Source organism: Xiphophorus hellerii, chromosome 5, assembly GCF_003331165.1.
Source record: "Xiphophorus hellerii strain 12219 chromosome 5, Xiphophorus_hellerii-4.1, whole genome shotgun sequence".
NCBI lineage: Eukaryota > Metazoa > Chordata > Actinopteri > Cyprinodontiformes > Poeciliidae > Xiphophorus > Xiphophorus hellerii.
This window is the reverse complement of record NC_045676.1, coordinates 23,947,726-23,970,908: the sequence shown is the minus strand read 5'-3', so window position 1 is coordinate 23,970,908 and position 23,183 is coordinate 23,947,726. Positions and strand designations below refer to the sequence as shown.

The window sequence follows — 23,183 nt, the reverse complement described above, 5'->3', positions numbered from 1 at the left end:
GCAGAAAAAAATAAAAATAAAAAAAATCTATTGCAATCGGTTGCATTAAGAAGTCCAGCTGTGTGTGTGTGTGTCTTGGTCTCAGCATCTGACGTCCTGTGTGTGTCTGACTGTGTGCAGTATGGCAGGAAGTGGAGCAGAAGCTGGAAGACCGAGGGGAGTCAGCTGACAGCAAGGGGCCAGTTCAGTATGCAGAGAAGACCCCCGGCACTGTGATGAAGAGTGAGTTACCTCCACTTCTCCAGCTCGGCGTCTCGCACAGCAAAGCAAAGCCGCCCTCGTAAAGCCGATCTCCCGTCTGATTTGCATCGGGCGGCTGTGTTCCTGCTCGGTGACCTGCAGAACTTTGAACCAGTAATCTCACCGTGTGTTGATTTATTAGCTTGATTTCGGAAGCGCTGCTTTCATCACCCCGGTTGACTCAAACGCCACTGTGTTTGTGTGTGTTTCTTTTTTCTTTTTTTGTCTTCCCTTCATCACAGTCCGAGGACGGCTTTTCACTCACCGCTCAGTTTGACAGATTCTGGCTGTTCCAGATAAACTGGCTCCAGTTTTGTAGCTGCAACATTTCTGATGGATTATTTTTAACTTAAGTAGCTGGCACGCTTATATAACTGAAAACAGATATTGATATCCATTTGCTTTATTTAAGCCTTTTAGTTTGGTCAGAATTTCCGGTAGAAGATCGTTGCTCACGTTTTTTTCTCTCCTAAAAAAAATCAGTAAAATCCAAGTCTTAAATGTCCCAAAGACTGTGCTCAAATCATACATGTAAAAAAAAAACAACAAAAGCTTCATGTACCAACATTTCAAATAGCTTCCCAGTAATTTCTTTATGGACTGACCACCTTCACACTGAGCATGATCTGTTGCTCACACACACACACACACAAACACTTTCTGCTTGAAATGTGGTGCATTCACTGAAATCCTTTTAAAAATAAAAAGGAAGGGCTTTTTATTACTTTGACTTCCAGTTTTAAACTGATCTGTTGAAACAAAACAACAAACTCTTGATCAGAAGTTGATTCTCCTTTTTCTTCACTCCTCTGCCCAGACTTTGTGCCTATAGACCTGGAGGAGTGGTGGGCTCAGCGCTTCCTCGCCAACATCGCCAACCTGTCGTAACCATACGAAAATGAAGCAAGCCCGCACCGGCGCCGACCGCGAGGTGACCGGAGACGAGCCCGTCTCCCTGGGGCCGCGGTGCTGTGTGTATTTTTTTCGGAATCTGATTTTAAAGCACCGTGCTTTACGCTGCTGTAGAGGAACCTGGGTGTGCAATATAAACTTGTCCCCTCCAATCCCTGAGCGGAGCAGCGGCGACCTGAATGTGGACTCTTGACAGAACTGACCTCATGTTGTGCTGCATTAAGGGACACCTCTCTGTACTTGAACAATGTATGAGAAGCTGGGAGATTTTTCTTGTCTTTAAACACGCACAGCTCTGGGTACGTTTTGGGTGTTTGGATGTTAAGCTTGAAAAAGTAAAAAAAAAAAAAACATTTTCAAAACTTTTTGTGTGGTGTGGTTTCTGTTCGCCCGGGCCGCAGACTCTGGCCGCCGTCCCCCCAGAACCCCCATGGGTCGTGGGGAGAGAAAGTGAGGCTGCCAGGCCAGCCGTCGGATATTTTTCACATCAGCAGCTCAGTTACTGGGCTGCTCTCGCTGTGGATCCATGGGTGGTTCCCACTCTGACCCATGGTTACCGGCTCCAGTTCCGACGGCGGCCTCACATCTCACACCGGGTCAGGGTGACTGTCATCACCGACCCGGTGAAAGCTCAAGTCCTGGACCAGGAGCTTTCTGCCCTCCTGGCCAAGGGTGCAATCGAGGCAGTGGATCCTCTGCGGCATCCCAGAGACTACTATTCAACATATTTCCTCGTGCCCAAAAAGACAGGTGGTGTAGAAGACTGTGTGCGTGGATTTCGTCCCATTTTGGATCTCAGGAGACTCAATCAGTATTTAAAGGTCCTGCCATTTCACATGCTCACGACGGCAGAGGTTCTTCGGGCTGTGACAAAGGGAGAATGGTTTACATCGATCGACCTTACAGATGCGTACTTTCATGTACCTATTGCGGCGGAACATCGCCGCTTTCTCAGGTTTGCCTATCAGGGTCGCCACTGGCAGTTTGGTGTGCTCCCGTTCGGCCTTTCCCTTTCCCCGAGGGTGTTCACTCGGTGCGTGAGGGCAGCCCTCTCTCCTCTGCAGGCCCACGGCATGAAGGTTCTGCCATACCTCGACGATAGGCTTCTCTGCGCCCCGTCTCGAGAGAATGCATCTCGCGATACGAGTCGCCTGCTCGCTCATGTGTCCCAGTTGGGCCTCAAGGTGAACTTGGAGAAGAGCTGTTTGATTCCATCGCAGACAACCACTTTTCTTGGGGTGCTCTTGGATTCTCCCTCCATGACAACCTACCCATCTGTCCAGAGGGTGGACGACATTCTCCAGCTTGTGAGTCGATTCAGGCTGGGCAGGCAGCTTCCTTACTTTGCCTTCCTGCAGCTGCTGGGCAAACTAACGTCGGTTACTCGGGTTGTGCCCTTAGGTCTACTGTCACTGCGCCCTTTGCAGAGGTGGATCAACAGCTGGCGCCTGGATGCCAAGCTACACAGGAATCGCAAACTTGTGGTAACGTGGCCATGTCTTCATGCCCTGATTCCATGGAGAGACAGGGCTTATTTGTCCAGGGGTGTGTCCATAGGGGTGGTAGTGTGTCGCAGAGAAGTGGTCACGACAGATGCCAGCTCCATGGGATGGGGCGCTGTATGGCAACACAGGGCAGTTCAGGGTCGCTGGTGTCCACTGGATCGCTCCAAGCATATAAATGTGCTGGAGCTGCAGGCTGTGCATTTGGCTCTCAGGCACTTTTTGCCCCACCTGGAGGGGAGACATGTCCTGATTCGGTCGGACAACACCTCTGTTGTCTACCACATCAACCACCAAGGTGGCACCAGGTCAGCGCAGCTTCTGAAGGAGTCCCGGCATCTCCTGAAATGGGCATCTGTTCACCTATCCACCCTGCAGGCGGTGTACTTGCCAGGGCTGCGCAACCAGGTAGCAGACTCCCTTTCCTAACAGGCGCCAGCTCCGGGAGAGTGGTCCCTCCACAGCGACATAGTCCGCCTGATCTGGGACCTTTTCGGTCAGGCAGAGGTCGACCTGTTCGCCACAGAGGAGTCGACTCATTGTCCTCTATGGTTTTCCCTTACAGGGGCCGCAGGTGCACTGGGCCAGGACGCCTTGGCCCATCCTTGGCCCAGGGTCCTTCTACATGTTTTTCCGCCCCTTTCTCTGATTTGGCCAACTCTTCAGAGAGTTCTCGAGGAGGGCCACAGGATGTTGCTGGTGGCTCCGTATTGGCCGGCACGGCCATGGTTCCCACTTCTATGGGATCTGTGTCACGGGGTCCCATGGTGTCTTCCGACTAGGAGGGACTTACTGCCTCAGTTGGGGGGTCAGATATGGCATCCCGATCCTCAACGCCTCCGGCTGTGGGTGTGGCCACTGGGAGGCTTGAACAGCAGCTGACTGGATATTCAGGTCCCGTCAGGCACACTATTTTGAGTGCCAGCGCATTCTCCACTCGTCAGCAATATGAAAACAGATGGCGTCTGTTTTCCCGGTGGTGTTTTGCCCATAATGATGATCCGGTCACCTGTGCAGTGCCCACTATTTTGGAGTTTCTTCAGTCTCTTCTTGATAAGGGCCGCTCTCCTTCAACGCTTAAGGTATATGTAGCGGCTATATCATCTAGTCATGTTGACATTGATGGCTGTACTGTCGGGAGCCACAATCTGGTTTCTCTTTTTTTGCGTGGTGCTCGTAGACTGCACCTGCCAACGGTTCCGCGAGCACCAGTTTGGGACCTGCCCTTGGTACTCAGTGCTCTATGCCACCCTCCATTTGAACCTTTGGTTCAGGCGGACCTCAAATGGTTGTCATGTAAGACTGCTTTTTTGTTGGCTATTGTCTCAGCTAAGAGGGTCAGTGAGCTACAGTACATGCCCTTTCTGTCAGCCCATCATGTCTCAGATGGAGTTCAGATGGCTCTGGTGTTACCTTGTGGCCAAACCCGGCTTTTGTTCCTAAAGTATTTTCTCATTCTCATTGTAACCAACCATTGAGATTGGCGCGTTTTCAGCCTACATCAGGGGACGTTGGTGATAGTTCTGAGTCACTGTGCCCAGTGAGGGCACTGGAGGCGTATATTGCAGCCACTGCTTCTATACGACGCTCAGACCAGCTGTTCTTGTGTTATGGGGGCCCTAGATTGGGTTGTCCTCTGTCCAAACAGCGTCTCTCCCATTGGATTGTGGATGTCATCTTCTACGCCTAAGCTGCAGGGTGCCGCTCCTGGCCAGTTGGCGTGAAGGCACAGTCTACCAGGAGCGTTTCCACTTCCTGGGCAGCCCTAAGAGGAGTTCCCCTGGAAGCTATATGTGCTGCTGCATCATGGGCTTCTCCAAGCACGTTCACTAGATTTTACAATGTGAATGTGGCCTCCTCTCATCCTCTGGACCAGGTTCTTTTGCAGGGGTCCTCTGGGCCTTCTCAGTGAGGTATGTGCTCAGGATTCCTTGTGACATCGCTGGTATTAGTCATTCAGTGCTTTCAGCACCGCCCTCTGGCGGTCAGTAGGGATGAAATAGAACAAAAGTTACATATATAACTACGGTTCTATGAATCCCGGATGACCGCCAGAGATTCTCTGTCACTCAGAATCCTTGCATTCAGATGACGTCATGCTATATAGCCTCTGATTGATCATCCGATATGTCACAGGTGTGACTCTGTTGGTATTATTACTCGAACAGCAAATGCGCGAAGGGAACATTCAGTGCTTTCAGCACCGCCCTCTGGCGGTCATCCGGGATTCATAGAACCGTAGTTACATACGTAACTTTCGTTTTATTTTAACAATACAATGCAACATATGAAAAGTGAACTCCTAAAATCTGAAACCTCTTAAAAAAAAGAATCAAGTATTGACAAAGTTTAAATTGGTGTAAATGCCTCAGAATTTTAAAAAAAAAACAGTTTTAACCAGACGTTTAAGCTCCACAAGTAAAATCTACAATTTGTTTTTTCTTCACCTTTTCTACATCAAAATTCTCCGTTAGCGTTTTGAAGCTCCGTTCCTCCTTCCGCCTCCTCTCGCCCCCCGGCCTGTCCACGCTCCCCGCCTGCGGCCGGCCGCCTGGTGGCCCGGCTTTGCCGTGGTGAAGGTGATGCACTGGGAGTCCAGGTAGTCCACCAGCTTGGCGGCGCTCAGGCGGACCCCTGCCGCCTTCAGCTGCTGCTGGAGCTGGGAGAGAACCAGAGGCTGGTACTGGAGGATCCGGCTGTACAGGTCGGAGTCGGACAGGATGAAGGAGCGCACCGCCTGGAGGCGGTCCTGGAGGCACGAAGCGGCCTGAGAGGACGACACGTCGCTGTCTGAGTCGCCGTCGGAGGAGAGAGCCAGCTCAGGGTTGGACCTGCGGACGGGGAGGATGTCACAGGAAAAACTTGAAAACCATTCATCATTTCTCTTCCACTTATACTAGTAAACGCTGCTTTCTGTTTGTAAGAAATCCCTAATGAAATATATTTTGCAGCTGGAAAGCCATAACATTGACAGAGGTGGGTAAAGTACCCAAAAATTGTATTTAAGTAAGAGAAGCACTACTTCCACATATTTTACTCAAGTAAAACAAATATTTGGTAAAAAGGCTACATAAGTACTGATCAAAACATTAGTGAATTAATATTTGAAAATTGCAATATCAGACAGACCGAAATATAAAATTATGTGAAAATTTTGCCATTTTTAAAAGAGCAAAATGAAAATAATTCATATAAATAGCTTAATTACAACATCAGGCAAAATAAGCATTTTTCCAAATCACTTTCTTTCAATATGAAACTCATCTTAAAAACTGCAGGTGAATTTTTGGTTAAAACAAGTTTGTTCTTCGTTCAGTGAAGTCACTCACAGTGGGTAGAGCATTCAGGAATTTTATTCAAGCCATACTAACTAAAAGCAAAAGGTACGGCGTAGCATAAATGCTAATAAAAGTAATTTTTCTTTCAAGAAGTTACTCCAGTAAATGTAGCTGAGTAAATATAACTAGTTACTACCCATCTCTATAAATTGATAAATCGTCCACTGAACACTTCTCCACTGCACGCGTTTTTTAGTTTGTAGAGACAGAAGCGCTCTGATCACGCCACACACCTTTCCGACTCGTCACTGGCGGCGGTGGAGGAGGCGTTTGAGCCCTGGGAGGCAGAGAGCGGGTCGCCGGCTTCCTCTTGGTCCGTTCTGACGGGGGATGCGGCAGCAGCGGGCGCCGTCGGCTCTTTGAACCGGGCGCAGGAGACCGCTCTGCCGAGGGGCAGCCCCGCTTCTTCCCCCTCCTCTTCCTCGGAGCTGGTCAGCTGGTGGGTGTACTGGTGGATCTCCTTCAGCTTGAGGACCATCTGACGCTTCGGTAAAGGCCGCACGCCGAAGCTGCATGAGGGGAAACGTTAAAGGCGTCTGATAAATTAGAAGTTATAAATTATTTTAATGAGCATTTTATTTCTGTAGGCTCTCTATTTAATGATTTAAATTCATTCGGCCAAAATGTAAATACTGATGAGCTGTTTTTGAATAATGAGTGTAACTCCACCACTTTTAACTTTCCCCCTATTTGTACAGCTGAGCTTCTCAGAGAATGGAAAAGCCTAGACACCAGAAAATCGGCAGGGCCAGATAACCTGGATCCTTTTTTTCTAAAGTTGGCTGCAGAGTTTATAGCAGAGCCATTGTCTCATATTTTTAATCTAAGTCTAATCTCTACAAAATCCTTAGTGTCTGGAAATCAGCATTTGTTTTGCCTCTATTCAAAGGTGGGGAATCATCTTTGAATAGATGATTCATAATTGGTCTGTAACAATTACAGACCAATTTCTAAACTCTGTATCGTAGCAAAAAATTTTGAAAAATTAGTTGCAGATCAATTGAAGATTTTTTTAGATTCAAATTGTGTTTTACAAAATGTACAGTATGGTTTTAGAAAAAAAAAACCATAGTAATGTTACTGCCACTTTAAAGGTTTGTAATGATCTTCTCCAGGCTCTTGGTAACAAAAAACATTGTGCTGCTTTGTTTATTGATCTATCGAAGGCATTTAACACAGTAAATCACACACTTTTAATTGAAATTCTACACAGGATTGGGCTCTCACATCAAGCTACCATGTGGGTAGCTGATTATTTGTCAAACAGAACCCAGAGTTCAATTCGATGGCTTCACTTCTTCTATTCTTACTATTTTAAATGGTGTACCACAGGGCTCAGTTCTTGGTCCACTTTTATTTTCTATCTATATAAATAACTTGTGTGACAATTTGTCTAATGCTTTATCATTTTTATGCAGATGATTTAGTAATTTACTGCTATTCTACATCACTATCACAGGCAATGCAGTATTTGCAGTCTGCTTTCAATGTAGTTCAAACCCGCTTACAAACTCTGAAGTTGGTTTTGAATGTGGATAAGACAAAAGCAATGGTTTTTTTCACTCTAGAAAACTACCAGACTTCTATTGCATTGCAGACTTCTGCCCAGGTCCCTCTTGAAAATGAGATCTAGATCTGAACGCGGTTTACCTGGTTAAATAAAGGAAAGAAAAAAAAAAGGCGAGCAGATGGTCGGGAGAGACAGGAGAAAAAAAAAAAAAAGCAGCCTGAGATCGACTTAGCCGAGAGTAATCTGATTGGTTCATCACTTAATCACCTTGATCGGGATTGAGGGAGAAAAAAAACAAAAAAAAACCTTTGTCCTTTGTGTAAACTTTGCTCAGGGTGAAGATGATGAAGGAAGTGCGACTGACCTGCTGAGTTTGTTCTTGAGCTCCGGCGTGTCCATGTCAGAGTAGTGAGGCGTGGGGGTGATGGGCACCGGCGGACGAAACCGTTTCTGTTTCCTCAATTCTGACACAGCAATAGTTAGTAAGCAAGGAGGTTTTTCTGATGGTGCAGCATGTTGTGAGTATGGCGGAGGATCAGTGATGCTGTGGGCCGGTTAGTCTTTCCAAGACAAGGCATCGTAAACTATCCAAAGTACAGCTGCAGCTAAAAAACAAGCGCTCAATTAATTTGACTAACTCGCTTCAAAAAATTTAAATTACATTCATTGTGATTTATTTTCATGGCTCAGTTAATAAAAACTGAAATTACATTTTTCAGAAGTTTCTAAGTTAGATCTTAGAAACTTTGCCTCACACACCTCTCAAAGCTTTATTTCTGGGGGGTTTTTCTAGCACGTTTTGCTTCCACTCAACTTTCCACTAACAAAAGCAGCTCCCTCCTTTTATAGGGCATCAGTGACTGACCCCCATTTCAAGTCAGCAGGTTTCCTCATGACTGTGAAACCCACAGCAACATGTCTGCATCCAGAAAATCTTTTTAATGGTTTTTAAAGCTGCAGTCAGTAACTTCTATTAAAAATCGCAAACATGACTTTGCAGTTTCAAATATGAAAACCTTTTTTTCAGCATTAAATAGTTTTCTCTGAAATAAAGTCGTTGAAGATCTTTGAATTTTGCCACAGTTTGACTGATTTTACTGATTGAAAAATTTGAACACCTACTTGGAGTTTTGAGCTGAGCCGCCGGGTCCGCTCTCTGAGACAGAGGAAGACCCTCCTCCTCTTCGTCTTCCTCCTCTCCTGCTCCTCCATCGCCCTCCCAGCTGCCCCATATTTTGGAGTCCAGCAGGCCGTTGTGGTCCTCTGACGTGGTCAGCGGGCCTGGACCTCCAGCAGGGTTCTGGACGCTGCTGGTAGCTGTTGGACCGGACACTCCGGGTCTCCCTCCGGAGCTGGACTCTTCGGTGTCGTCCAGCTTCAGGCTGAAGCCGCCCGGGTCGCCGTCGGCGCAGGCGTCCAGGCCCCAGGAATCGTTAAAAGCTATAGGAGGCTCATCCATGAAACTTTGCTGGAAACTAGAGTCCCTCACATCTGGGACAGACGTTTCTTCGTTCATGTCGCTGACGCCAGGCTGCAAACTGGACTCCATTGGAGAAGAAGACGAGGGCTGACCTGAACGGTTGGACACACGTGTCCCCGCTTTCATTTGACCAGACGTGCTCTGCCTCTCTGGGTCCGCATGCAGCGGCGTGCTGCTGATGCTGCGCGGCTGCAGAGGAGCCTCGTACTTTGAGGAATCTCTAACGGAACGGTGGGCTGCAAACACTTCAGTACTCTTTCGATTGTCAGGAGAGACTCTGCGTTCTGGGGAGGCTTTAAGAGGAGTGCTGGAGGTCGGGACTGTGTTCCTGGACGGCGAGGCGAGGTCCACTCTGGGGAAAAGCCGCGTCCTGCACATGCTGCTGTCAGTCTGCATGGAGGCGGTCTTCGTGTTTCCGACCGGAGACCTGACAGGTGTGGAAGGGACGAGCCAGGAAAGCTCCGGCGAACACCCGGCGGGATCACCGGGACTGTACTGGGAACCACAGACCGATTCTCTGGGACTCGGGTTCTGGCCGGGTTTGATCCCCGTGAAGCTCCGATCGGCTTCCGCCTCTTCGCTGGAGTCGGACAGAACGATGAGCTCGGCCTCGTCTCTCCTCGCAGGCGAAGGGAGGGCGCTGCGACGAGCTCGGCTTTCTGCTGCGGCTTCTTCGCCTCTCCTGTGTCCGTCCTCCTGAGCTGGTCGCCACGGAGACGGCCCGGGGAAGGGAAGGTTGAGGGAGGATTCATCGGCGAAACTTGCTGACGACTGAAGCAGAGTCCTGGCAGAGTGCTTGGGTGCCGCTTCATGAGGAAGAAGAGGAGGCGAGGATGAAGCCTCTCCATCTTGGTAGACGCCCCAGGACTGGGAGAAAAGCCGACCGTAGCTGCGGTCCGAGCCGGGTTCTCGTTCCGCATCTTCCTCCTCCTCCTTTTTCTCCTCTTCCTCCTTTACCCTCTGCCTCTGCGTGGCGGCAAACTCATAAATCTCCTCCAGCTCCTCCTCGTTCACTCGCTCCTCGCCGATTTCTCCGTCACCCGCAGCGACCTCGTCCTCTGGCCGATCCCCCTCCGACCGTCCTCCTCCGTCCGAGTCCCCGGCGTCTCCCTCTGAGTCCTCCTCGTTCCACATGGATTGAAGGAGCTCCACGAAGGTCTGGTCCGTTTGGTTGTTGACGTTTTCTTCCTGGTTTACGTCGAGCCTGTCGTCTCCCGCCGCCATGTTCTCCGGTTGGAAATGACACAGCCGCTCCAGCTCCTGCAGGTCAAACCTGGAGACGCAGACGTTGAGTGTAAACGCGAGTAAAACTTAAATCGTTTAAACTTTGACCAGGGGTCCACAACCTGAGGCTCTGGAGCTGTAAGTGGCTCTTAACTACGGCTGAAGAAAAAGTAAAGAACCAACTGATGTTTTAAATGTAAATAAACAGACAGGTTTTAGGAGATGCCAAAAGTATCAATGATATTGTTTTTGGGTTTTTTTTACTGAATTTTCCACATGTATCAACAATCCATAGAAGAAAATGTATGCATCCTCCTTTTGCAAACATTTTGTTTTTCTTTACTTTAAGCCCTAAAACTGGAAATAAAATTGTAATATGACAAATTTCCTAAATTATACATCAGAAAATGATGTCTTTTTATCAACAGAGACATTGGTGGCTCTAAACAAGTTCTACTTAAGTGGACTGATTGGGAAAAAAATGACTCTTTGGATTTTAGACGTCACAGACCTTTGGAACAGGCCGACGTAAAACAGGAATATGGTTTGATTTAAATATTTCTATTGTATCTGTGTAGATTTAGAATAGATTGGTCAAGACCAGAGCTCTTTCATCTTGCCGCCGACATTGACTATTGCTAACTTTAAAAAGAGGAAAAAGCAGCTGGACTCCATATTTATTTAGCTGACAACTTGTTGCTCTGGATTTTAATCATCGCACGTATGATTAGTGGGTTGAATTCAAATAGACATCACACTGTTGGATTTCCATTTTTGAAAACGATGTTAGCAATGATAAATCACTGACTATCATGCAAAATCTAAACTAAGCATGTCAGAGTTTGTGGTTTTAGGTGTGTGGAGCTGACCTGGACGCCAACTCCAGCACGTGAGGCCGCAGCGACGCAGCGACGGAGCAGTGGGCGGTGTAGAGGTACCGCAGCAGAGCCAGCACCGCCTGACCCGGCACGTCGCTTAGCAACACCCTTTGAGCTGCGGCCATGCCCTCCTCCTGCACACCAAACCCACTTTCATGCACCTGGAAGAGGAGTGACAGATCACAGAAAGTTAAACTCTGTCTTAATCTATCAGAGCAGAAGACAGTCACAAGTTTGCACAATTTCACGAGTTTTGGTCCAAATTTTCACCCCAAAAATTGAGAAACAGTTAAAGGATGCAGATTTATTTGAGATGTAGGCAGTGGTGGAGAAAGCACTCAAACAATGTACTTAAGTAAAAGTACAAATAAACAGACACAAATGGACTCTAGTAAAAGTAAAAGTACCACATTAACATTTGTACTTAAGTAAAAATAAAAAAAGTACTGGCTTTTAAAAATACTTAAGTATTAAAAGTAAAATTACTTGCTGAATGTAATACCTAATCGCTAATACTATGTCATTAAGTGTACCTATCATATTTAATTTCAATACATCAGCAATACATTTAATGAACAATGCCACAGATAAAGCATGTTTTTATTGTGTTTACTCTCTGTGACACAATTTAAATCTAGATTTACATGCAACCAAGGACGTAGTCAAGACCACCTGACCCAAGACCTCAAGACCAAGACCAGCGCCCCACGCTACATGACACAATAAAATGTGAAATATGATCAAAATTGCTTCTCAAATTAATCTGAAACATCTACATTCCCATACTTGGAGATGAAATAAGTTTAACCAATATCATGAATTCAAACTCTTCTTCATTCTGCTTTGCCTCCATCTCTGTGCTACAAACCGCAGTGGTCTCATGCCATCCCTAACAAGATAACGCCCTGAGCGGTTGCCCCTATTGCCCATGTCAGAAACCACAACTATCTGCAACATTACACATAGCAATTAAGACAATGTCCTAATGCTAAACAACGCTCAACTATGAACACTGTCCACGGCGCAACAAGCAAGAAGTAACCAGGCAGAAGGAGCATCATGACTGTTCTCATCCTCTCCCGCTGTAACATCTGCCACCATGACAGGTGACGAAAACAATCAAAGAGCAATGAGCATGCTCTGCGTGCTCTTACATTCTTGTTTTATTTATTCGCCAATTAAATAAATCTATATATATATTAATTAAATAAAATAATAATAACTACTGCAATGTAAGAGCCGTTCAGAAGAATCGCATCGTTCAGGAATATATATTGCAGACTTTTGTTCACAGCGTTGTCCCATATATGCGACACGTCAGTCAACACCTCTGCACAACAATTCAGCACAATGATGAGTGACAACTTTTTTCATCCAACATTTGCTAACATCATGTTCACATAGCTTACCTTTCTTTAAGCTTTTTTTCCAAGTGACGATAAAAGTTGGACATAGTCCCCACCGTCTGTGAAAGCGAAGCGCTGCTGATTTTACATGTCGCCATATCTGATGGTTTATGTAGCGGTATTCTGTTATTGACGATTAGACAGACATCTTCTCCCACTCAGAGGAAACCACTGCGCATGTCTTGGAGCGCCGCGTGGGAGCGATGGGGGAGGCGATGGGTAACAACAGACACGCGTAATTAGTACGTCGCGTTATTGCTTGGTTTTTACAGCGCCACGTTAAGTCACTGAACTTCACATTTTAACGAAAAAATGAGCGATGCGACTTGGATGTAACGAGTAACGCGACGGTTTTGTAGAAATGTAGTGAACCAGAAAGTACAGATACTTACTGTAAAATGTAGTGGAGTAAAAGTCGAAAGTATCCAAGATAAAATCTACTTAAGTAAAGTACAGATACATGAAAATTGTACTTAAGTACAGTAACGACGTATTTGTACTTTGTTACTTCCCACCACTGGATATAGGTCAGTTTATGGTCATCATAAGCGGACCTATATCTCTGTATTCCCCAACTAAAAAGTACAAATGTGAGTTTTTATAGTACAAATAATTTTAATAGCTTTATTTTACGAAATGCAAACCTAAACTACACCTAGCCACATATCCGGTTGAAAATGCAATCTCAGAAAAGCGAGGAAAAGAAAGAAAAGACAAAACAAACCATTTTCTTTTTTTTTTGGTCTTTTCCCAAATTTTCCATGAGTCAAAATATCCAATAAAAGAAAAAAAATCTGTTTTATTATTTTAAAAAAAACAGAATAAATAATTTAGCCTGGGAAAATCTAATAATTTTCGGACTCATTTTTATTTTCGCCATACTCATTGGGTATAAAAAAAATTTTCAAATCAAATTCTGGATTTTCAAAAAGTGCATAGAAACCCTGAAAAATTAACTATTATTGATAAATCTGAGTCTGTATATATCTTCTGGCTGGATTAAGGAAAATCCATAATAATCTAACATAAGATTAATAATTGAAAGATTGGTTCACACTAAGAAAAAGAGAAGTCAAAATAAAGTTATTGAAAGACCAAAATTAAAATTAAAATCATCCTTCTCAAGTAAGGAGTAATAATCATAACAAAGAGTTACATATTAAATATTTCAGTTGCTTCCTGCTCGTTTATGCCACCTTAGATATGGGGTGTAAATGACGTTATTTATTTAAGAACAAACTACTAAAGATAATAACAAAAAGCGTCTAAAACGTTCATCATTTTACCATTTCAGCCAGCAGGGGGCAGCGAGCGTACACCATGAAGGAATGCGCAAAGTAGACCTCACCACTGTCCACCTGGAGCTGCACATCACTGAGCTGAGGGTTGTTAACCATGCTGCTCAGGTCTGAGGCCAGCTTGGAGAGCGCCACCTACAGGGAAAACACCGTAACAACAGATTAAGCTTACCACAAACATGACAGTTGTTTTCTTTCTTCTTTTTTTTTTTTTTAACTCTTCCTGGTTTGTAATTTACACAAGAAGCAACAAAAAAAAAACACTTCAATAAAATATTTTGACAAATATGAAGGTCAATTTAAGTATCTGAAAACTTTTTGCTCACCGACTCATGTCTGGCTGCGTCTCGGTCTGCCTCCGGCTGATCTGACCTCCTCACTGCCCGGCTGCTGCTGGCGGTGTCGTCCGACGGCTCGGCCTGATCCTCCAACTCTTCCTCCTGGATGAAACCGCTCGGGTGCTTGGCTGCAGAAATGGACGCAATCAAGATTTAGTCAGATTTCACTCACAGCATCCTTCTCATCTCTGCCGACCGTCACACGGCTCAGTCAAACCTGCCATTTTTCTCCTAATAAAATTGCATGACAGGGTTTACCTTTGTCCGCGTATCCGTATTGGGTCAGAGTCATGCCGTCTTCAGCCAGCTCCATCAGGTCTCGGAGGGCCTGGCTTCCCACGTGGAGCTCTCCCGTCCCTGGAGTGGAAGGAGATGAGGACGCCGTCTGGGAGGGCAGGGCAGGTGGGACAGAAGACTCCGGCTTGCTGCTGCTGCTTGAGAAGACCGGATCTGGCTTAAAGTGGAACAGGAGGATATTAATTAAAGAACGATACATGAGCTGTGCTTATGTAAGTAACAGAAACAGATTGTGTCTGTGTATCATTAAAAAGGGTTAGGGTAGAGGCGCAGTTGGTAGCACTGTTGCCTTGCAGCAAGAAGGTCCTGGGTTCGATTCCCGGCCTGGGGTCTTTCTGCATGGAGTTTGCATGTTCTGTGCATGCGTGGGTTCTCTCCGGGTTCTCTGGTTTCCTCCCACAGCCCAAAAAACATGACTGTTAGGTAAAATGGTCTCTCTAAATTCTCCCTAGGTGTGAGTGTGCATGGTTGTTTGTCCTGTCTGTTTCTGTGTTGCCCTGCGGCAGACTGGCGACGTGTCCAGGGTGAACCCCGATAGGCACCAGCAACTCCCAACCCCACTAGGGACAAGGGTGTAAGAGAATGGATGGATGGATGGATGGAAGTTGCTTTAATATTTTAATCATGACCATAAATTTTGTCGTTTATGGTGGTTTATTTTAATGGAAAAACAGCACTCCATTGTTGACTGTATGTCTGAACAAAATTTTTTTTTTTTTTTACGAATATTTCAAATCACATAATATCCCTCTAATGCAAATAAGAAAACTACCACGACTTACCATAATACTGCCAAGTCCTTGCAGTTTTAAACCTGTCTAGCCAATGCCTGTTTGTTTCTGTAACCGTTTTTCCTCTTTTCATTTACAAAAACTACACACTTTACGGTCTGTTCTGAAAACTGTTATATTGTCAAATTTACCTCCCTGACTTGTTTTGTACATTATTTATGGCTTTTCTAACTGAGAATAAGTTTTAAAAAAAATTATCTTCACCGCGTTCTGTCACTCAGACGGTTGAGGCTACCGCTAACTCGCCGCTAACATACCCTTACTAGCTAGCTAGCTAGTAATTAGCTAGCTACTAGCTAAAAGGGTAATTAGCTAGTAGCTAGCTAGTTTTCCTGCGTCTATTAAATTTACCGCCAGTTGGCTGGATGAAGTTCATACATTTTTGTGGAAATATAGGTCATTCGTTATGGTCTTAAAATGTCTTAAATTTGAGTCGGTGAAGCCGGCAGAAATCTTGTATACATGCTGGACTTCGAGTTTATTGAGAACAAATTGAATCTTGTGCTCCGATTTAAGGTGGTCTGTAAAACGAAACGCAAAGTAATATAATTGAAGTCAATTCAAAACATGACAAAAAATAGCAAGAAAGCACGAAAATGAATCCTTGTTTTCCTCTATTACCTTTGATAACTCCGCCGTAAACAGGTGCTGGAGCTCCGCAGCGTAGAACTGAGACGGACAGGTGGAGCCTCCACCCAGCAGTGTACTTTTCCGCCAGAGGGGGGCAGCACCTGTCCAGCCGGGCAGCTTGCTGGGGCGTCGCGTCGGGGTGGGAGGAGAGGGCGACCGGCGGCGAAGCAGCAGAGCAGAGACTCGTTCCTGCAGCCTCGCCAGGGCCGTCTCTGCGTCCTGAACTAGGAGGAGTGGCGGAGGACGAGGGACGGCTACTTTTTTCTTTTTGACACGTCCTTTAGCTGCACAAAACCAGAGAAGAAGAAATGATAGGCGAGTTGGAGTTTATGAGATTCCCCAGACTGATCTATCACCAGATGTTTGAAAGGTCTTTAAATCTAAGAAGTAGAGTTCAAGTGAAGTACATCTGGAAATTTTTCACTGTTTCGTCTGTTTTTCCATGTTTTGCTAAAATGGATTCTATAATGGATTCCTTTTTTTCTTTTTTTACATTTTTGCAGATTTCTTAAAAAAATTTAAAAGATGCCATAATCATACCTTACATTTGAAAAGAACTTTCTTATAGACAACTGAACTCATTTGTAAAATTATGTAGAATCAACTAAATTCACCTTAAATAAGGTGGACTCTTATTTAAGTTTATTTTAGTCGTAAAATGTTTTACTAAACTTTTAGAGTTTTCTCGCATACTATGCCTATAAAAGGCATTCAACCCCTTGAATATTTTACCCTTTTTATGGCTTTCACAAGCCATGAACAACAAAATATGGATTTTTTGACAAAGAAAATGTACAAAAATCCCTTTAAAGACAAAGTGAAAATTGATTTATAAAAAATAATGACAATTAAATTAAAAATATATAACATAAATAGGTGATTGAACAAATATTCACACCCTTCAAGTCAGTATTTAGAAAATACGTCTTCAGCTACATCATTAAAAGCAATTAAAAAAAGAATAAAACATCCAGGGGGGTACATACTGTTTTTAAACCTGCTTACTACAGTAAAACCAAAAACCTCAACAAACCAGTGAGAAGTAGATTTTTTTTCACAACTCTTTTCATAACTACAACATTTTCCCAGATTTTGTCTTGATACAACTGCAGATGAGTGATTAATTTCGGATCAAAACAAAGGGAACGTCAAAGGGAGGACATAAATATTAAAAAGTCTCCAAGCCCAAGAACTTTACAGTCTATTCGTCCCAAAAGGTCCCAGAAAATCTTAGTGGTGGTACCGTACCAGCATCTGGCTTCCACGTCAGCAGTGGCGTCACGGAGCTGTGAGACGAACCGCTCTGAACCTGCTGCTCCTTCTGCTGCTCCAGCAGGGAGGAGGACAGAGCCAGAGCCACCATGGTGTCCTCGTCCAGCCGGTCGGCCTTCTTCCTGGGCTTCTTCCTTGCTGGAAGCTCCGGCTGAGGCGGCCCTTTCCTTTTGATGCCGCCCGTCTCTAGGCTGGGAAGAGGAAACAGGGACAGTTTCTTCAGCTTTATGCACCAAGGGGCCGCGGCGTTAAGGACGCATCCTTCACCACGAGGCGCTCACTGTGCGTTGGCGGCGACGGCAGAACTGCGGCTCTCCTCGGCCTGTCTCTGCAGAGCCTGCAGCAGAACGGTCGGGGAGACGCCCATGTCTGCGGAGCAGCGCTTCAGGTGGGCCGAGCGGCTCTTCTGGCTCTTGAACTTCTTGCCGCAGATGGGACAGTTGGGGACAGCGGAGGGCGGGGGGAGAGACGGCGCGCTCTGTTCGCTCTGATCCAAACACCTGCGAGAAAAGCAAACACGTTTTTTTAAAACGCAGACCGTAAATTTGTAGCAGGGCTGAGGATTGAGTTTTTTCAGGAGCTCAGTTAGCTCAGATTGTCCATTCAAAGCAGTTTTGGTGTGTTTTTATTTTTTTTGTTTGTTTTTTTGATAATTGTTCCGTAATAATAATGTTCAAGTTTCAACCATCTGACCTAAACCGTCATCCTCAGACGAAAGGAAATTGGACAGGATCAGGGCTGAAATGATTAACTGCGATGAATCAATTGTTGAAATAATTGTTAGTAATCGATTAACCCTCCTGTTATGTTCCGGGTCAAATTGACCCGTTTTAAAATTTACAAATTAAAAAAAAAAAATAGAAGCATTTTTTTTGCATGAAACGTTTTCTATTTGTCTTAATAGGTGCACTCTAGACATAAGTTGAAAATTTATTCATGTTACACATTTGTACCAAACCCTAGGTCTACTTTTTACATCGATACTGTTCGGGTCAATTTGACCCGGCAGTCAGGTTAAAGTGCAAAAAAAGATTTTAAAATGTCCAATTCTATATGTTTCCTTGCAGTTATGAACCATATTTCACCACACACACACTCACACACAAACACACGCAACCACACACACACAAGCCCACTTTCTCACTATTCTCTTTACTTCACTAGGAAACTGCGAGAAAGCAGGTGTTCACACAACCTTTGACGGGAATCTTTTCTGTTCCTGTGGACAAACTCCACCCACTCTGAGTGACACTCAGCAGAAGTGGATGAAAACATAAATACTCTCTGCATGACTCATTTATCTTGATTTTAATCAGCGGGTCAATTTGACCCAGAACAGTATGTGTGTCTCAAGTTCAATTATAAAGATCACCCTTTGGTAAAAAAAAAAAAGTATAATATAAAATAATTTACCAAAGGTCAACTTCAAGGAAATTATTGTTTTTTTGTGTCTAGGTTTTTTTCAGTGGACATTAAAAATCTAAATTCCATTTTTTATGTCTAAATGAGTAAATGAGCAGGTTGTCGTCATTGATCCTTAATTTCTGAGAAATAATAAAACATCATTGCACAAATATTGATTGAAATGGTTAGTATTGGAGTTAATAATCAGATACAAAAATGTTTTGGAGGAATTTTTTGGTTTCTGACACTATTGCATGATTAAACACTCCCTGGGTCAAATTGACCCACGAACATTTTTGCTGTACCCTAGAAACGAACATAACAGGAGGGTTAATTGTTAACTGGAGGGTACAGACTCAAAAGAAGGCCATTTGCTGAAAGAACAACAGACTCAGAGCAGTAATTAAGCCAAAATTTACTAATCCTGTAAAAAAAAGAAACAAAAGTAATCAGTTAATCAAAACAATAAAAGGATAATCATCTAGTCATGTAGAAAGGTCTGATTTTTTTTCACATTTTGATGCTGTGAGTTATTTTTCAGTTTTCAGAATGTGTCCTTCACTACAAATGATTAAGTACATGCCATAGGAATGTTTTGATGCTGCATTTTAGGCAATTAAATGTTTATTTTCTTAATTTAAAAAAAAAGTTAAGTTGTTTATTTCTGTCTTTTAATGTATTTCTAATATTGTATAAAAAAGGCTGAAGTTGTGAAATGAAACATCTACAGAATATGCAGATTTTCTTGAACCCATTAACTGGGTAAGATGGTGGCGATGCCACGGATCGCTTTGCTGCTGGTCGTGTTCGTACACGAGACGAATTCAGTAAAACAACTGAAGACTACTACTTCAAAGTTGTTCAAGTCAAATGGTTTCAGAATGAATAAAGCAGCTTTGATTTGGAAAAATTATTCTTATGTCTGATTTTGTAATTATGTTCTTTATGTGAATTCTTTTCGTAATTTTATATTTTGGCTTGTCTGATGATGTCTTTTCTGAATATCAATCGACTGATTTTTTGATCAGTCACTCGGCCTTTTTTTCCCCCAAATACTTTTTTCACTGTTACTTGAGTGAAAAATACGTTGAAGTAGTGCTACTCTTAGTTGAGTGCAATTTATCGGTACTCTACCCGCCTCTGCTTGCAACATGAAACAACAACAAACGAAGAACATGTCCGGACCTGTTGAGGTGTTGTGTGCGCCCGTCGGGGGTCATGTGTGACAAGTCCCGGTGGCAGATCTGACAGAAGAAAAGGCCTCCGTCCTCCAGGTCCACCATCTGGGCCTCTGCTGCCTCCCTGTCCAGCTCCCGCTGCAGCCGCAGGGCCAGCGCCTCGTCACTCTCTGGGAGCCCAGAGCGGGGCGCCGCCGCCTTATCTGAGGACAGACGTGGGTCATAGTAAAACTGCGCATTGCATTTTTATCCGTCCCCTTTACCATGACACTCCTAAGAAGATTGTTAGAGAAGTGGCTCTTTGGACTGTCCACAATCGCTATGAAATACTTTAAAATTATAAAGAAACAACAGACGTTTTAGAAATAATGTTAGTCTTTTTCAGTGAATAATTACATTGAATTTCAACAACAGAATGACACTACAAGTATTAGTCATTTTTATGTAAATCTATTTTTCACTGTTAGGCTAGAAACTATTTGCAAGTGTCAACTTCCCCATACAAGAAGAAAGTTTTGTCCTTTTTTTAAAATTTTTTAAACAAAAATATTAACTGTCGCAGCCTTCCGTTCCAAAAAAGCCAAAAATTCCAATAAAGGCTGTGGGTGGTAACAGGTGGTTTTGGATTTGTACGCACTTTCGAATTGATTCATTTATTGTAAAAGTAGAGATAAAATAATGACCAAAAAAGGTCTTGTAACTTAGTCGAAATGAAAAATAATCTCAATTTAATGTTTGAAGTAGTGATGTTACGTGATGTGCCGAGGCTTCGAGGCGTGTGTCGAGTAATGGAGGGGGCGTTTCCGTAAAGCGCGTATCGAAGCTTGCTTCGTTTAGGGGAGGAGCCGAAAACGATGACGTCCGAAGCCTCGCTGCCCGGCTGTACCACGTGACTGCTTCGGGAAGTGGCTCAGATGTTGGCGCGGGGTTTGACAGCTTTAGAAACCCCACAGGCTCCATTCAAAATGTGGGTTGTTGTAGGCGAGTTGCGGTCAGTTGAGAGAGTGGATAGAGTTTTGATAGTTTGGATAGCAGAGTTTGGATAGTGGTTATTTAGTTTGAGACAGTTAGTTTGGTGAGTTTAGGAGCAAGCAAGATAGATAGATAGATAGATAGATAGATAGATAGATGATAGATAGATAGATAGATAGATAGATAGATAGATAGATAGATAGATAGATAGATAGATAGATAGATAGATAGATAGATAGATAGATAGATAGATAGATAGATGGATGGATGGATGGATGGATGGATGGATGGATGGATGGATGGATGGATGGATGGATGGATGGATGGATGGATGGATGGATGGGAGATTTAGGAGCGCGAGGACAGGATAGGAGTAGGATGGAGCCGGCGAGAAAGAGGAGGATTTCCCCTATGTGGGAACATTTCGATTTGATAAGCCCTAACAAGGTAAGGTGAACTGAACATTTGCAGATGCATTACGTTTGCTTATGAGGAACTGTATTTTTCACTGTTTCTTATTTTCTGTAAAGGTGAGGTGTTTATTGTGCTCCAAGGAGTTGGGGTACAATAATAACACCTCCTCCATGTAGTGTCAAAAAAGAGAAATCGTGTGAAACCAAAAACTGTGGAGAAATTGTTGTTTCTTAATAAAAATGCATGAAATCATCCAAGTTACACAAGCATTAGCCTATTCACTACCCCCTCCCTAGTTCCACAAGCACTTTCACTGTCCTCTGCCTGATTAAGCCCATGCCATTTTTCTAGAGTCACAGAAAAACTTTATTACACAACATGCCATATCACATGACACTACTATTTTGGGAATAATTACACACAGAGAATACATTCAAACAATATTTTATTATACACATATGTGTATACATAATTTATGTAGACAAATGATTTCGTCCTACACCTTTTGTGAAGTCATTCCCAAGAGCCATAATAGACAAAAATTCAATGCATCACACGTGTTAAGATACAGCTGGCTGTGATTATACACCTGGCCAGTAGGTGGTTTCGTGTGCACATGAAGCTTCAAAGAAATGAACCCTTTCTCGAACCAGTTGGCTCAAGTGGTTCAATGCCTCATGAGGCTTCATCTCACCATCACTAGTTTGAAGGTATAAAAAGGTGTAAACAAGTGTAAATAAGCGGTCAAAAAATCATTTTACAAAACCTCCCATCCACACCAGACATTTACCAAACAATCCACCTCCACCAACTACCGGTGTGTTCTTAATTACTCAAATTAATGGGAGGGTCTAACAATTAACAACGTAATCTAAACAATTCCAAATCTAAAAATTAATTACAAATTTTGATTCTAAATTAACTTAAATATATTCTAACTACCCAAAGAACAAAACGAAATTGGTAGAAATTATAAACTACAAAACGTTTGCATAAGTGGCCACAACATTAACAATTGTTCTTTTGCAACAGGATTCCTGTAGTAGATTTTTCTTTTTCAGTGTGCAGTATTTGTGCTGATAAGGCAGTTATATTCTAGCTGGACTGAGGTCAAAAATGGCTTTGGATGTCATTGAATAGTAAAGGTTGCAGACCCATGTTCTAGCAGGACACAGCTTCTTAGATCAATGCACTTGTTAGAATGGCCCAGTCAAAGTCTAGACCTAAATCTGAATAAAACTGTGTACGGAAACAGACGGAGGAGAGCATTTAACAACCAGCACCATTCCCATAATTTACATGGCGATGTTTGGGTTGGAATAATCGTTTGCATTACCTGCTTTTTGATGCTGTGCAGTCAGAGTACAGCCGTCGGTCTTTGCTGGCTCGATTCTGTTGCTGTGCATCATCTTCTGTGGGCTGGCTCTCTTGAACTCTTGCATCCTGAGGAGTACGTTGTCTTTTGCCCTCAGGTCTGCGTCTGCTGGAGGAAAAGCAGAAGACTGAACAGCATCCCCCGAGTCACGCCCGGTTCCTCCACAGACCACCTCCGACCCAGTGGCTGAAAACCCGGACAGAGAATCCTCATCCTGCTCATCAACCGCTCTCTTGTCCCCCGGGGTTGATTTGCTGCAGCTCTGCTGTTCTGCCTTCCTGCTCGGTCTGCCTGCTGGTTCTCTCTTGCGGACGCGCTTCAGCAACTTGGAGCAGAGGTCCACAAAATCCAGCTCGGAATCATCCATGGCGACGTCAGTAGTGTTGCATTAAAGGTGCCAAAGCAGCACGGTTCCAGCTGTCATCCCGCAAAAACAGCCAAGCGAGGCACGGAAAACAGAATAAAAACCCATTTCCTCACCTGGGAACGGATGGGAAACAAGGTCCTTAAACACAACACGGCAGACAGCAGTTGGTGTGCTAGCTATTTGTGCTAATCAAAATCTTACTGAGATTCGTTGATAGGTCCCTCATTGCCTCAGCACTCTCTCGCTGATGTTAGGAAGGTTTATTTTTACGTAACACTGCTTGACAAACAACAGAAAGACCTGAAGAAATTGTTTATGTTTCAAAACGTTTTTACCAAAAACCGCTCCATTCCTGAC

The 23,183-nt window shown here is 44.0% G+C and overlaps 2 protein-coding genes across 5 annotated transcripts in view; one reads left to right on the top strand and one right to left on the bottom strand.

Annotated features, from left to right (window-relative positions):
• mcrip2 (MAPK regulated corepressor interacting protein 2) overlaps positions 1–1,514 on the top strand; it is a 15,192-nt gene extending 13,678 nt beyond the window's left edge. Inside the window, exons 4-5 of the mRNA XM_032562750.1 lie at positions 121–222; positions 1,058–1,514. Of these exons, the coding sequence (XP_032418641.1) occupies positions 121–222; positions 1,058–1,128 (173 nt within the window). The 3' untranslated portion in view covers positions 1,129–1,514. The remainder of the gene's footprint in view (positions 1–120; positions 223–1,057) is intronic.
• slx4 (SLX4 structure-specific endonuclease subunit homolog (S. cerevisiae)) overlaps positions 1–23,183 on the bottom strand; it is a 25,099-nt gene extending 1,916 nt beyond the window's left edge. Inside the window, exons 1-14 of one of the 4 annotated variants that reach the window (XM_032562746.1) lie at positions 23,028–23,183; positions 22,421–22,939; positions 19,706–19,901; positions 17,398–17,616; positions 17,093–17,307; positions 15,836–16,128; positions 14,385–14,580; positions 14,115–14,254; positions 13,777–13,923; positions 11,076–11,245; positions 8,625–10,255; positions 7,867–7,966; positions 6,226–6,501; positions 626–5,485 (exon numbers count right to left, since the gene is read on the bottom strand). In XM_032562746.1, coding sequence (XP_032418637.1) covers positions 5,125–5,485; positions 6,226–6,501; positions 7,867–7,966; positions 8,625–10,255; positions 11,076–11,245; positions 13,777–13,923; positions 14,115–14,254; positions 14,385–14,580; positions 15,836–16,128; positions 17,093–17,307; positions 17,398–17,616; positions 19,706–19,901; positions 22,421–22,826 — 4,350 coding nt within the window. In that variant the 5' untranslated portion in view covers positions 22,827–22,939; positions 23,028–23,183 and the 3' untranslated portion in view covers positions 626–5,124. Of the gene's footprint in view, positions 1–625; positions 5,486–6,225; positions 6,502–7,866; positions 8,108–8,624; positions 10,256–11,075; positions 11,246–13,776; positions 13,924–14,114; positions 14,255–14,384; positions 14,581–15,835; positions 16,129–17,092; positions 17,308–17,397; positions 17,617–19,705; positions 19,902–22,420 lie in introns of those variants that run through there. The other 3 variants (XM_032562747.1, XM_032562745.1, XM_032562748.1) reach the window with 3 other exon arrangements.